The following is a 15,904-nucleotide window of genomic DNA, read 5'->3' as shown; positions in this document are numbered from 1 at the left end:
CTGGCTCCAACCACTGTGGCCATTTGGGGAGTGAACCAGCAGATAGACGACCTCTCTCCCTCTCTGTAACTCTGCCTTTCAAATAAATGAAATAATAAATCTTTATAAAAAACATTGTCCCCTGAGCTCTTGCTGAGGAGTCTAGTAAATGGCTGCATACTTATTGACCTAAGGACTGTTGTTCCATTATAAATATTTATTTACCTTCTTTTATTAATTATGTTATATTTTAAATGGTTCATTAACATGCAGTACTTGTATGCATTTATGGTATACCGTGATTGCAATATTTCAATACATATGCACAGTGTAACCCTGTCAAACCAGGCAGCTGTCCTTCCAGTTTTCTTTGTGTTTGAAGACTATCAACTCCTCAATTCTAATTCCTTATACAGTAGAGCATTCATTATTGTGAACCATAGACTCTACTGTGCCTTGTAACTCTTGAATCTAGTACTTCCATCTGTGTTTTGGTACCTGGTATCCAACCTTCCTCCATTCTCCCTTTCCCCCACCTTCCCCAGCCTCTACCAAACTCTATTATAAGTTCTGATAAATTGGTTTTATTCATTTTTGACTTCCACATATCAGAAAACATATGGTATTTCCTTTTTTATTCTAGCTTATTTTATTGACATAATAATCTCCAGTTCTGTCTATTTAGCTGCAGATGTCCGGATTTTGTTTTTTATGACTGAATCATATTCCATTGTGTATGTACCACATTTTATTTTTCCATCCATTCATTAATGGACATCTAGGTTGATTCCAATTCTTGGCTACTGTGAATGGTGCTGTAATGAACATACTGTTACTTTGTAAATGAGAGAACTACATAATTCTACAATAATTACAGAGTAATAAAGGGCTTACTAAATGCACGAGTTGAAGAGGAGATGATAAATTGTTGAGGTCAATATAGAATTGTGTATGCGGGTTGGGTGTTATAGTGTAGCAGGTTAAGCTGCCACCTGCAGCACTAGCATCCTACATGGGCGCCGGTTCATTCCTAGTTGTTTTCCGTCCTATCCAGTTCCCTGCTGGTGTGCCTGGTAGTGAAAGATGGCCCAGGTCCTTGGGCCCCTGCACCCCTGTGAGAGACCTGGTTAAAGCTCCTGATTTCAGATCAGCCCAGCTCTGGCCACTGCAGCCATTTGGGGAGCGAACCAGCAGATGGAAGATCTATCTATCTATCTCTCTCTCTCTCTCTCTCTCTCTCTCTTTCTCTCTCTGCCTTTCAAATAAATAAATAAATCTTAAAAAAATATAACTGTGTATGAGTAAACTTAGTCCTTTCACTAGAGAAAACCAGAGTTCCATATTTGATTAATGGAAAGTGGATATTCTTGGAAAAGCAGTTGATCTGAAGGGATCACATACAAGTTCAATAAACAGTAATTGGTACAAAATATCATAACTGAGTTAATAATGATGTCATGAGAAATGAAATTCAGAAGACAGAAGATGACTGCCAGCACAGGGTATTTAATGTTTTTTTTTTTAAAGATTTACTTATTTATTTGAAAGTCAGAGTTACACAGAGAGAGAAGGAGAAGGAGAGAGTAAGAGAGAGAGAGATATCTTCCATCCACTGGTTCACTCCCTAGTTGGCCACAATGGCTAGAGCTGCACCGAGTTGAAGCCAAGAGCCAAGAGCCAGGAGCTTCCTCTGGGTCTCCCACATGGGTGCAGGGGCCCAAGCACTTGGGCCATCTTCTTCTTTCCTAGCCTATAGCAGAGAGCTGGATTAGAAGTAGAGCAGCGGGACTTGAACTGGCGCTCATAGGGGATGCCAGCACTACAGGCAGTGGCTTTACCCACTACGCCACAGTGCCGGTCGCAGGGCATTTAATGTTTAAAAATTTTTTGATGTACTATGATTCATAGTTCTTAGAAACATTTTTATATTTAAAAAAATTTTTAGGCCGGCACCGCGGCTCAGTAGGCTAATCCTCCGCCTTGCGACGCCAGCACACAGGGTTCTAGTCCCGGTCGGGGCACCGGATTCTGTCCTGGTTGCCCCTCTTCCAGGCCAGCTCTCTGCTATGGCCCGGGAGTGCAGTGGAGGATGGCCCAAGTGCTTGGGCCCTGCACCCCATGGGAGACCAGGATAAGTACCTGGCTCCTGCCATTGGATCAGCATGGTACGCCGGCCGCGGCGGCCATTGGAGGGTGAACCAATGGCAAAGGCAGACCTTTCTCTCTGTCTCTCTCTCTCTCACTGTCTACTCTGCCTGTCAAAAAAATTTTTTTAATTATCTTAAAAATATATAAAAAGTCACATAGCATATAACTTATCAAGGCAGCCTTCAATTTCACTCTCTCTATAGATAATCAGTTATTTTTTTAGTGTAGTCTTTCAGTTATTTTCTGTGTGTATGTACATGACATACAAATGTTTATCAATACTCATATGTGTGTCATTTCTTTTTTACTGGAGAATTCTGTGACCCTATTTTTTATGTAATATTTCTGTCATAACCCTGTATTAGCATCCATGTAGAACATCTCCCATCTTTCACGTCTATAATAGCACTTCATGTGCTTTTCCTTTTCAGCATACAGAGCTTCTTTAATTATAAAGAAATTTACTCCACTAATACAACATAAATCTGGTCAACTTCTTTTTTGTCACAGTGAAAAAGTGTCCTTTGTTTTCTATTATCTACTATATCAGTATGATTAGAGTTTGTTTTATGTATTTCCCCCCTACTGGTAACATGTTCTTTGTAAAATATTTATTTCTGTATGTATGTATTTGAGAGGCAGAATGACAAGAGTCAGGGGGAGAAAAGAAGGGAGGGAAGGAGGGAAGAAAGGAAAGAGAGAGAGAAAGAAGGAAGAGACCTTCTGTCTCATAGTTCACTCCCTGAATGCCTGCCTCAGCCAGGACTGAGCCAGGCTGAAACCAGGAACCAGAAACTCCATCCTGGTGTCCCATATAGATGGCAGAGACCCAAGTGCTTCGGAACATTGCTGCCTCCCCGTCACGTTAGGGGAAAGCTGGATCAGAATTGTGGAGTAGCAGGGAACTCAGACCAGCACTCCAATATAGGATGGCGGAATCTCAAGTGGCAGCTTAAGCCACTGGACCACAATGCCCACCCCAATAATTTGTCCTCCCAATTGCTTTTTTTTTTTAAATATTTATTTTGTTTATTTGAAAGGCAGAGTTACAGAGAGGTAGAGACAGAAAGAGCATCTTCCATCCACTGGTTCACTCCCCAACTGGCCACAACAGCCGGAGCTGCACTGATCTGAAGCCAGGAGCCAGGAGCTTCTTCCAGGTCTCCCACTATACCACAGAACTGGCCCTCCAATTGTTTCTTTATGATTAAAATTAATATACTCAGGCTTTTGTTTCTTGATTTATTAATTTCAAACAGTAACTACTAATGCCTGCTTTATAAGATGAGGAAATAAATACACTTTAATAAAATGCTAACTATGTCCTAATAAACCTACTTAGTAGTTTTTGATTTTTGTTAGTGATGCCCTTTTTATATTGTCAGAGTTGATAATACTTCAATATGTTCTGTGATTATTATTCCCACTGGCGTTTAGCCTTAGCTTCAGATTTAAGTGAATCTTTTGGTCACCTCCAGACCTGCCATTCCAGAGCTTTACCCCTGTCTTTGTGAATTTTTGTTGCTCTAACAAAATGCCCAAGACCGGGTAATTTAATGCTGCAAAGCACCAACAGAGGAGCCGGCAAAGCTGCCACCTGCAGTACTGGCATCCCATATGGACACCAGTTTGAATCCCAGCTGCTCTACTTCTAATCCAGTTCTATGCTATGGCCTGGGAAAGCAGCAGAAGATGGCCCAAGTCCTTGGACCTCTGCACCTGTGTGAGAGGACCCAGAAGAAGTTCCTGGCTTCTGGCTCCAGATCAGCTCAGCTCCAGCTGTTGCAGCCATTTATGGAGTGAACCAATGGATGGAAGACCTCCCCCCAACCCCGTGCCTCTGCCCCTGTGTAACTCTGCCTTTCAAATAAATAAATAAATCTTAAAAAAAATAAACACCCACAAATTTGGTGACTGAGGAAGATCAGTTCCTCACAGATAGCACTGTCTAGGTGTCCTTACCTGGAGAGAAAGGGCTCAAGCTAATTCCCTCTAGCCTTTTTGTAATCATTTCCCAAAAGGCATCCCCTCTTAATCCATGTAGCACCACAATGGGGATTAAGTTTCAACACAGGAATCTGAGGAAACATTCGCACTGTAGGCACCAGGATGAATTCTTCATTTTTATTCAATTTTTGGTTGCCTGATTTTCATTATAGGCACGCCTCAGAGACACAGCAGGTTCAGTTCCAGACGAAGGCAATAAAGCAAATATTCTAATAAAGCAGGACACATGAATTCCTTGGTTTCCCAATGTATGTAAAAGTTATGTTTACATTGTACTGTGGTCTATTAAGTGTGCAAAAGCCTTATGTCTAAAATGCAATGCACATACCCAACTTTTACAAAACTTTATTGCCAAAAAGGCTAGCCATAATCTGCACTGTTGAGAAAATGGTGCCTATAGACTTGTTCAACACAAGGGTACCAGAAAATTCAGTTTGGAAAAAGATGCAGTATTTGCAAAGCACAATAAAGCAAAGTATGCCTACATTATTTTTCCAAGACAGATCAACCAGTACTCTATGTCCTTTGTGTGTTTCACTGTTTGAGAGCATTTTTCTGTTGTCTTGAATTGTGTTTGAGAGCAGTGTGCATTTGCCTGATTTTATAGACAACTTGAATGTGTTCCTTGAAACAGTGTTTTTGCTTACTACATGCAATGTACTCCAGTATTTTATCCTTTATTGCGCTTAACTTTTATAAATGGTAGGATGACCCACTTAATTAATTGAATGTTTTACAGTGCTTGCCCTTTTTAAAGTATCTGTGCTGAGCTGTAGCACTAGATGACATGGGCATAGCGACCTACGGTCAGCAGCACCTTCAGTTCTGTGTGTTCTTGCACAAAACCTTCTTGCTAGATTTGCTCCAGGTACTGCTCGAGGGGTCCTGTTGTTTGTGGTCTTTCATTTTCAGAGAGCAGCTCATGCTGGTAACAGATCAACTGCTTCTTAGGAAAGATTCCTCAATCACTGGTTTATGTTGATGAGTTTAGGTTTGTTTCTCTGCTCTGAGAAGTTTGCCTGCCAGATACAAAACCGGTTAACACTTTTCTCCTCTCCTTTGTTAACTTCCATGAAATTTCTTCAGGGAAATATCTCTCATAGCCCTGCCTCTCTACTGTTCTGAAGTTAGATCCTCAGGAAGATTTAACCCCCAGTTCCAGGTACCTACTCCTGTCCTCAGAGTTTAAACACAAGTTGCTGTCTGTGCTCATCTGTATATATCCTATTGGAGATGTGTGTGTCCATGCTTGGTACCCCTCTTCTTTTGGGCTCAGTCCAAATTCCATTGCAAGACATGAGATTATGGCCATTTTCTAATTCCATTGTAGATGGGACTCCTTCCCAATCCCAATTTCTCTATTGTTTGCTCATTTCAAGTTTCAGGGAGGCAAGTAGAGTAACCACAATTTTACCCCATCCTTCATTATAATCTCTCTCTCTCTTTCTTTTTTTTTTTTTTTTTTTTTTTTTTTTTTTTTTTTTTTTTTTTTGACAGGCAGAGTGGATAGTGTGAGAGAGAGAGACAGAGAGAAAGGTCTGCCTTTGCCATTGGTTCACCCTCCAATGGCCGCTGCTGCTGGCGCGCTGCAGCCGGCGCATCGCGCTGATCCGAAGCCAGGAACCAGGTGCTTCTCCTGGTCTCCCATGGGGTGCAGGGCCCAAGCACTTGGGCCATCCTCCACTGCACTCCCTGGCCACAGCAGAGAGCTGGCCTGGAAGAGGGGCAACCGGGACAGAATCCGGTGTGCCGGCGCCGCTAGGTGGAGGATTAGCCTATTGAGCCACGGCGCTGGCCCTTCATTATAATCTCTTATTAGAAACCTTTGATAGGACAGAAAGATGATGAAGTGTTCTTTAAGGGAGCTTTTTAGTGTAGAAATTAAAGTAGCATGAGGTGACATTGCAAAAACTCTTAGATTAATCTAGGCTGGCACAGCCTAGTAAAATTTTTTTAACAAGGGGATTAGTTTATTATCCATATTGTTTAATATAGTAGCCACTAGCTGAATGGAGTCATTGAGCTCTTAAGATGTAGTTTGTTGAAACTGAGAAACTGCGTTTTTAATTTGATTCAAATTTAAATTTAGAAAGTCAAACATTGTTACTGGCTACCATATTGGACAGTAGGGATGTAGCCAATGTAAAAACCTGAACAGTAGCCTACAGCTAAACAAAATGGAATTAAAGAAGATCTCCAAGAGGTGTCATGGAAAAAAGAAACCACAGTGTTTTCATAGGGGAAGGAAAGGAGATTTCAACAATTTAAAAGCAGTGTGTTCAGGGGAATGGCAAAACTAGTTGTACCATCAGCTAAAAAGAGGTGTGTTCTCAAAAACAATTTTGAAAAAATAGATATTTTGACAGGGTGAGTTCCTGGTGGGGAGGAAATCTACAGGTGGAAATGCCCCTAAACAACTAAATTCTCCCCCTGAGTTGGGCTATGGAGGTCAGAGGTCAGAACTACAAACCAAGAAATGCCTTCCGTTGGTACTTTTCTCCTGAGTTGGCCTCCTTTGCTCCATTCACTCCTTCTCAGAGATTTCCTTGCCCCACCCCCCATCATGCAGAGCCCCTGATATATGGCATAATAATGATGGTTCAAAGAAATTAGTATTTCACCTACTGAGTGATTAATATGAAATTAGTACTGAGACACTCCGTGGTGCAGAGAGGATCAAGGAAGAATTTGGTTTTGTTTTAGACAGGAAAAATACAAGATAGAGTACTGCTTTGATTTACATAGTACTTTTCACCAGAGAACCTCTACATTCTTAGCAAGCTTAATTAATAAAAAAAAAAAAATCCTAGAAAGAGAAATGAGGGGATAAGAAACACAGAACACAGACACTGGTGTTATATTTCTGTGAATTTAGAAAATCAGGCTTGGTACTGTCCTCTTCCATTAGTGCACAAGTGTAGCCCCTTATGGCTACCGTGAGATATTCATCTTTCTGCTGAATGATTTCTCTTGAAGCTCTTGGTAGCCAACAAAATCCCACCCCCTCACTTTATTGATGTCCTTCGCTAGTCTATTTGCAATGGAAATCCATCCTATCACCATAGTGCGGCAAGCATTCTCTGATAATCAAGTCTGTGCCGTCCCTGGAAAGATTGTTCTGTTGCAGAATGAAGCAGGTTATCTTTTTATCAAAAATTATTCAAAACAAACAACCATGAATCTAGGACTAACATGCATTGAAAGAGGACAGGCAAGGCCCCTTAATGGGTGCCCTACTGTGTAATCTTCCTTTCATCTTAATTCAAAATCCCTTGGAGATTCAGCTGCCTTATGCAAAAAATATAAATTCTTCTAATTACTTATGTGTAAGGTGCATGGTTTAGCTTAGTCACAAGAGATATATGGTAATGTATTTTGACACTTACTTTCAACTGTTGTGATTTGGGGACAAATTCTGTTCTTTTATTATACTGCCTTCTTATTCTTTTAGATTTGGGGTTTTTGTTTGTTTTGGTTTGGTTTGTGGTCTTCTTGCATTTTTGCTTTTTTTTTCCTCTCTCCTTCTGGTTTCTTTCCTCCTTCTTCTTCTTACTAAAAAAAAAAAATTAATTATGAGTTAATCAAAAGTGTTGTTCTGCTAAAAGAGAAGTATGGCTTCTAAAGATTTGTACAAAGGGTTTGATGTTTTGCAAAATAAAACTAGCTGCCATGTGCAAGAACAGCTATTTCCATTTGAATGGAGAAGATCCTGAGATGTTTCAGGTTTTGCTTTTTAACTTTTCCAGGCCTCCTATGTCTGTCCCCAGGAGTATATAGATCTTTTATTTGTAGCCCACAGCCCTCTGCTATTCTCTGTGCCCAGGGCATCAGGTTTGTTCCCATTCTTTCTTGTCTTTCTCTTTCTATAGCTACCTGAGCCAGCACTGTCTTACTCCCCCATCTTGTACAGAATGTACCTTGTTTGCTCAGTGACATAAGATCACACTCTTTCCTCATTAGAGCTGAAGACCTCCTAACTAACACCATCCAGATCACCACTGTCCAGCACCATGCCAGAGAGACCTTTCCATTTTAACACATACCTGAGACTTTAGAAGAGCTGATCTAACACTTTCCAAATTAAATGGCAAATCTTCAAAATTCAGATGGATTTGGAATCCACCTGCTCCATTCTCAGTAGTCTATAGATGCACTGATTAGCAGTAGCATTTTGTAATATCACTTAAGGCTTTAGTGCTGTGGAGTTCTGCCAGTAATGGTGTTTAATTCACTTATATGTGCCAATTCATCTCTGTCAGGAATCTATTAATTTCTTCATTATTTTAGTCTGTCCCTAGCCCCTATATAATGAGACACAATGATCCCCATTTGTGTAGCCAAAAAACTTAGACTCTCTTATAAATTACCCCAGTCCCACTGCTTTTAGTGACCAGAAAGCCTCTGTATTTCTTTTTCATATTTAAATCAATTTTTGCAAGCTCTTATTTAGAAGAGTGTACTGGCATTCTACAGCACTAAACAGTAAAATCATAGAAAAAATGTATAAGATTCTGATGGATTATGTCATATGGATCTCTATCCCAAGAAAGACTTCCATAACATCATCACACAAAAGATGCACTGTTCCCACAAATACATTCCATTTGTAGGAAGGGAATGTTAATGGAAGTCAGCCTCTGATTCTGCTATCAGCATAGTCATCAGTGGCCAAGTTGTCAAAGTACTTATGGCATTGCTATCCAAGTAAAGACCCTATGACAAATAAAATTCAGACATCTACAATTAATCCTCGTATGTTTTGGCATTTCTGCGTGGTATGATCTTGTGTAAACAGGAAAGTGACAAGGAAAAGTTACCAAAGATTCAGGAAAGTTCTCTGTTTCATAAGCATGTGAAATTCACTGCTGCCTTTTCTTCATTTTTCAGGATTGGAGCAAAACATCAGGAGCTAAGGGAAAAGCAGGCAAGAGGACTTATTGATTATGCTACTGGTGCAATGGGATCGGTGCATGATATGGATGATGATGAAATGGACCCCAATTATGCCAGAGTGAACCACTTTCGGGAGCCATGTGCATCAGCAAATGTCTTTCGATCTCCATCTCCTCCTCGGGCTGGCCCACTTGGTTACCCTCGGGATGGCCGTCCACTGTCACCAGAGAGAGACCACTTAGAGGGTCTCTATGCCAAGGTCAACAAGCCATACCATCCAGCAGCTCCAGTTGACAGGTAATATAACTTAGTGGAAGATGAATGTAGTTTTAATTCAGTAAGTTTCAAATCATCTGTACTGCTGAAGCAGATAAAAATATATCCTTCAATCTATTAAAACTGAAATGACACAGTACCCTAGACAAGTGCTATACTTTGACCTACCCGTGAAGTATCAGCCATCAAAAATAAAACAATTGCCAGTTATAAGGTGGCATAAATGAATAGTAGTAGTAGAGTTCATGGTGCAACAGGGAGCAATTTTTGCAGGGATATTGTGACAGGGAACTAATGAGGAGCACTTTGAAGGAAGATTGTCCTTCCTCCTCAGGGCCTTATTATAAAAGAGTCATTCAAGAAGATGGTGTGACACTTGGAGGTGAGGAGTCACAGAAGAGAAAATGATGGCTTCCAAGTGGGTGTGATTGAAGTGGAATTATAGATAGCTGGAGAAGTGCAGGGACTTTGAAAAGTAAGATTGGGATTTTGTACTAAAGGAAAATGAGACCCTGTATAGATATTCATGGATGATCAGAGGTAGAAAAGGTGATAATCTTGGCAATAGGCATTTGATGAAGTGGAGAGAGATGGGAGGTGACAAGGCCAAGGATCTTTAGGCTTAGCACTAAGGAAAGAGATAATAGGCCCATCTGTCAGTACAATTGAAGTAGGTAGGGAACAAGGTGATTCCAGCCCCACCTCCTGCCAAAAGGAAACTGCCTGGCTCTTCAGAGGCTGATCCAAGAGAGTTTCAGTCAATGGACTTTGTTAGGTGACCGTGGCAGTTACACATGCAAGGACTGGGTTGACTGACCTTGCTCTAATCTGACTGTGGGTTGAAGTGTGGAAAGCAGAAGGGTAGCAGCCGCAAAGACTTCTTCTAGATGAAGAAGGGAGATGTGTTTTTGCAGCTTTCTTAGGGTTCTGACAACCACCCAGGCCCTATTAGTAACCAGCTTTTGTGTGATAGCATGATATATTGCGTGTGTTTACCGTTTACATTTCCCCAGCTGGGTGATATTATGCACTTTCAATTAGGTTGGGGAGAGGAAGGGAAATCATGGCATTTTTATGCAGACTGTAAAGTGTAGCTTCACAAGACTGATTACCTTTCAGAGCCTTTCCAATAACCAAGTGGGAAGGAAGGAGCAATTTTTAATCCTTACTGTCAGGCTTCCAAGTTGAGAATATTAAAGAAAGATGGTCAAGTTTGTCTTTGAGACAAAATGAAAATATAAATTCCTATGACTGTGTGATACAGCCATAATAACTAAACTGCTAATTCAAAGAATTGATTAAGACCTGGTATTTTCTCCCCAGCTTTCATATAGGAGTGAATTTTGTTATGTAAAACATAACACTAGGCATGGGTCTGTTCTGACCCAAAGCGTAGTCAGTCATGGTTTTCGGAAACCAGAGATACCTTCCTAGCAATCGTTTTTGCATCTGTCCACTGTGAGAATCCCAGGGCAGGAGCACTCTTTCTAGCAACCTGCAAGTCAACATTTCCTTATACCAATCCCAAGGATATGCATACAAATATGAGGCATTCTGTTGAAAGAAAAAAAAAGTTTACAAGTTAAATACCTATAGAGAGCCGGCGCCGTGGCTCAATAGGCTAATCCTCCACCTTGCGGCGCCGGCACACCGGGTTCTAGTCCCGGTTGGGGCGCCGGATTCTGTCCCGGTTGCCCCTCTTCCAGGCCAGCTCTCTGCTATGGCCAGGGAGTGCAGTGGAGGATGGCCCAGGTGCTTGGGCCCTGCACCCCATGGGAGACCAGGAAAAGCACCTGGCTCCTGGCTCCTGCCAGGATCAGCGCGGTGCGCCGGCTGCAGCGGCGGCCATTGGAGGGTGAACCAACGGCAAAGGAAGACCTTTCTCTCTCTGTCTCTCTCTCTCACTGTCCACTCTGCCTGTCAAAAAAAAAAAAAAAAAAAAAAAAAAAAAAAAAAAAAAATACCTATAGAGAATCCCAGGGTAAGCCACAGGAATAGCCTGCCTACCAGCCTGCCTTCCTTCTTTCCTTCCTTCCTTCCTTCCTTCCTTCCTTCCTTCCTTCCTTCCTTCCTTCCTTCCTTCCAATATGCTAATGTACATTGTAAGTCTCTAAGAGGATCATATAACCATCAGTACTCAGCACCCCCAAATTTTGTCACTTACAAGCTTATTACCATGATGCCCTAGATCTTACAATTATTCTTTGGAAGACTATTTAGGAAATTCAGTCCTAAACTAATTTTCACCTATGTAAGTTTGACCAAGAAAGACATTTCTTAGAATACTCGACTGCACCACTATAAAATGATATGAAGAATAAATGTTATTTATGGCTTAGACCAGACACATATATGTGAGTAATGCAGTCTTACTTTTGGCTCTGACCGCAGATACTAATAGATGATCTAAAGCTGCTTTCAGTAGAGTTTTAGACTGTTGTATTTTTGGATGGCAGATCAGAGTAAGAGCCTTTATACTAGGAATTATCTATTCTACTTTTATCAATCATTACATTTAAAGACTGCTTTGCTCCTTGTTCTTTGAGTCTTAAAGCAAGCAGTTTTTGTCTTGGCATGTAGTTAAGCATTTGATAATGTTTGCAATTATCAACGACATTGTTAGGATCATATTATTATTACTCTCCTTTGCTGTGTCCCTGTCCTCAGCAGGGCCCACAGCAGGAACTGTAAGTTCTAAACCTATGCTATTTACACTTAGAGAGCACCATCATTTACCTACCCATCTGTTTGGTCTTTCACTCATTCAGTAGGTATTCATCTGGCACCTACTGTATTATAGCAATTAGGGAAAGCTCTAGAGGAGATACAAAGGTGACTATATTTTCAGACTCTAGAGGAGTCCGTATTATAATCAGTAGGGGACCAACACCCATGGAAATGGATCATTGCATTATAATGTAAATAGAAAAGGGAGATTTTCTTACTCTGCCTATGGTAGTTAGGAAAGGCCTCCAAAAGGAGGTGACATTTGAACTGGCTCCAGAAGGATTAGTAAGAATTGACAAAATGCAGTCGGGAAATTGTTTTCCTTATGTAATAATGAATTATGTACTAGAGTAGAGTGGACTGAAAGAGCAGCACATGTTAGGGATGCTTAGAAGCCACCAGAGAGGAGGAAGAGGGGTGGGATGGCGGATACAGTGGGAAGAATAACCATGTTCCTAAAGTTGTAGTTATGAAATGTATGAAGCTTGTATTTCTTAAATAAAAAGAAGCCCCCAGAACATAGAATACAGTTGAGAAGAAAAATGATGAGAATTGAAGCTGACAACTAGGTTGCAGTCAGTTTATAAATGAATTGGTTGCATCTTAACATTGAAACCTATTGATCAGTAGTAGCTGTCTGGAAATCTGTGTGAAGAAGGGTTCTCAAGTTAAGCTGGAGTAATGCTGTCTGCCCTGGGCTTCTGCAGGATGCATGGCAGCATGTGTGTGGACCAAGGGAGCCTTGAAAGTGCTGTAATTAGTGAAAGAGCTAGTAGATTAGTATTTGGGGAAAATAGCTCTTCTAGCAAAAGGGAAGAAAGACGATTTAGACTGGGAGACCAATTAGGATATGATTACAATAGCAAGAGGTGGCAAGAACCTGAAATACAAGACTGGCATTGGAGTCAGGAGAAGAAAGAAGAAGCCAAAAAGTTAGTTTAAAATGAGCAGAAAGTTGCTAAGTAAATACTACAGAAATGCCACTTTCAGATGCTTCGGGGAGGTTAATAGAATGAAGACTAAAAAGAGGATTTGGCTACTAAGAGGCCATCAGTTAATTTACAGAGAACAATCTCAATAGAGAAGTAGGAGCAAAGGGAAAATTGTAATAAGAGAATTGAGGGAGGTGAGAATTTACAGAATAAGCTTGGTCATTAGAGCAGAACTGTTACAGGATGGGACTGTGGGGTTTCAAGGCTAGCAAAAGAATTCAGAGGCCTTGTCATTTTATGAATGCAGAAACTGAATCCCTGGAAGTTCAGTGACTTGCCTGAGATCAGACAGCATCGACCCAACTCCCATTTCCCAGTTATGTAAACAGGACCCATGTCAATATATCGGCATCAATTTGGGATCCCAACACGTTAATTGCAGATTAATCCATGGATTTTGGGATGAATCTGATCTACCTCCAGTCCTCTTCCAGTTTCTACTGCATGACCTTCAGTAAAATAACTTTGCTATGATGCCATTTCTCACCTTCATGCATATAGTTCAACAAATACTTACTAAGTGTGTACCGAAGGCCAGAACTTGAATTCAGTACTGAGCTCACCAAGGAATCAGATGGAAAAGGGGTACATTCCTCTTGTCACAGAGCTCACAGTCCAATGGCCTATACAAGACCTAAATATGCAATAAGAATGCTGTAGAGTAGGCACAGGGTAACTTCTGGGGCTGGGGCTCTGTTTTGTTGGAGGGACAGTGGGTAGCATGGGTGAAAACAGAAGTGGAAGAGAGCATGATGTACTCAGTAAAACAGAAACCTGAGCGAGAGGAATGAATGGAAGAGATAAATCAGGAGAGCTTGAGAGGTGGGTAGAAATCAGGCTGGCTTCCATGAGGAGGTTGGACTCTATGCCAAGACAGGTGAGTTAGAGTTCAGAGTGGGAAGGGTTCACGCAGGTTTCAACATCAGGCAGTTAAATGACATAAATAGGTTGACCTCACCTCCTTTTCTGTAGAAAGGATTATAAAAATGGTTTTACATATCCTATGGTTGAATATTATTTTAATTTGTATATTTCTAGTATCTGTGTATAAAGCCCACCCTGTTGTTCATGTGGTTCTGTCTCAGAGGGACATGTCATATGCATGTGGCCCATGTAGCTTCCTAATGGGAGCGATTGCTCTCACCTCCTTGCTTCTCCAGAGTCAGCCCTGAACTTCTAGTTCTTCTGAGAATAAGCTTTTGTCTTATGAGGGATTCATCTGTAAATGATAAGGGCTAAAATAAAGCCCTACCAGCAGGACAGAGACATAGGGCTGGATTCTCCCAGTGTGATTGTCCCAGAATTTCAGCATAGCATGGGTTAAGTCCTCCCTTAGAAGTGTCATAACTAGGGTTCCTAATGTCAGTCTCCCAGTGTAGTGCCCTGTGCGCAAAGGGCTCTCACAGTATAAAAGGGTTTCAAAATATTCATAGATAATGTATACGATCTTATCATTTGTTTACTATGAATGTTTTGAAGCCTCCTCATCTATGAACAATGAAAACTTTATGATTGGATGAGGACCAAATAGTTACAAGTAGGTGAACTTGAAGATGCATGTGGCACTCGGCACAATTGTAGTTTTGCAGTAGCCTGTGTGATTATTCGGCATTCTTTATTGGAGGTTGCCAAGTGTGTTTCATCACATACCCTATCAGCAAAAATGTTTTGGGGTGTGAAACCCCCCAAATATATGTGTATTTATTTCCAAATGACATATACTTGCTCCACTAATACATGTAGGATAAATATAAATGAGATTTTTAAAAATCATAATATAAGTAATAGTTCTAGTATTTTTCTACCTCACCTCTCCCCAAATAGGGTGAATGTAGCCCACTGTGGAGGCAACTGTTTTCAAGTCCAGGCTTCAGAGAGTGAGCAACTGGCCTACTTTTGCTCATTTGTCTCCTCAGTTCTCCAGACAGTCTATACACAATCAATATTTTTTGCAATGGATGAATCAATGAATGGCTTAACGGAATCTGAGAGTTGGATGTGACCATCAGTGGTCAAGTCTTATTCCCCTACTCAGCAGTGGCATCTTCTCCTCAGAATCCCACAAAAAGATGTCGTTCAGCCTGCGCCGCGGCTCACTTGGCTAATCCTCCGCCTGCGGCGTCGGCACCCCAGGTTCTAGTCCCGGTTGGGGCACCAGTTCTGTCCCGGTTGCTCCTCTTCCAGTCCAGCTCTCTGCTGTTGCCCGGGAAGGCAGTGGAGGATGGCCCAAGTGCTTGGGCCCTGCACCTGCATGGGAGACCAGGTGGAAGCGCCTGGCTCCTGGCTTCGGATCAGTGCAGTGCGCCGGCCATAGCAGCCATTTGGGGGTTGAACCAACGGAAGGAAGACCTTTCTCTCTGTCTCTCCCTCTCACTGTCTAACTCACCCTCTCATTGATAGAAATGTTCACTTTCTATCTACCCAAATGCTGTCTCTATGTAGCATTTACCAAAGATCATAGATTGACCTACCTGGACACAGAACCTAAACCGAAGTAGTACACCTTCAGATATTTGAAATGACTACTACGACCACCTTCATTAACACACATTTCCTGAATCCAAACAAGTGCCAGTGTTGGGCTTAACAAGGATGCAGAAAGCATGGCACATGACTGTACAAGTTCACTGCATAATCATCACTTCAGTATAAACTCCCCTAGCTATTTTAGTCCCTTTTTGTATTATACTCCATACCTGTAGCCCTCTTGGTATCCATTTTCTGAATATATTCAGGTCTATTGAGTTTATGATTCCTGTGCTAAGCATGGCATATAGAACTAGATACTGTATTTCAAATATGGTCAGAAAAGCACAGAAATCAATGGAACTCTTGCATTATTTTGTATTGATCCTGTACACTTATTAATGTGGACTAAACTC

General features: G+C 41.3%; 1 protein-coding gene across 8 annotated transcripts in view; it reads left to right on the top strand.

Moving 5' to 3' along the window:
• Positions 1 to 15,904, top strand: part of PARD3B (par-3 family cell polarity regulator beta) — a 1,151,792-nt gene that overhangs the window by 947,853 nt on the left and 188,035 nt on the right. For all 8 annotated transcript variants that reach the window (XM_051849249.2, XM_070070340.1, XM_051849247.2 and 5 more), the window contains one exon: positions 9,022 to 9,324. In XM_051849249.2, the coding sequence (XP_051705209.2) occupies positions 9,022 to 9,324 (303 nt within the window). The remainder of the gene's footprint in view (positions 1 to 9,021; positions 9,325 to 15,904) is intronic.

The sequence above is a fragment of the Oryctolagus cuniculus genome, chromosome 3, assembly GCF_964237555.1.
Source record: "Oryctolagus cuniculus chromosome 3, mOryCun1.1, whole genome shotgun sequence".
In the NCBI taxonomy this organism is placed as follows: Eukaryota; Metazoa; Chordata; class Mammalia; order Lagomorpha; family Leporidae; genus Oryctolagus; species Oryctolagus cuniculus.
The sequence above is the reverse complement of the archived record's forward strand: the minus strand, read 5'-3'. Positions and strand labels throughout refer to the sequence as shown.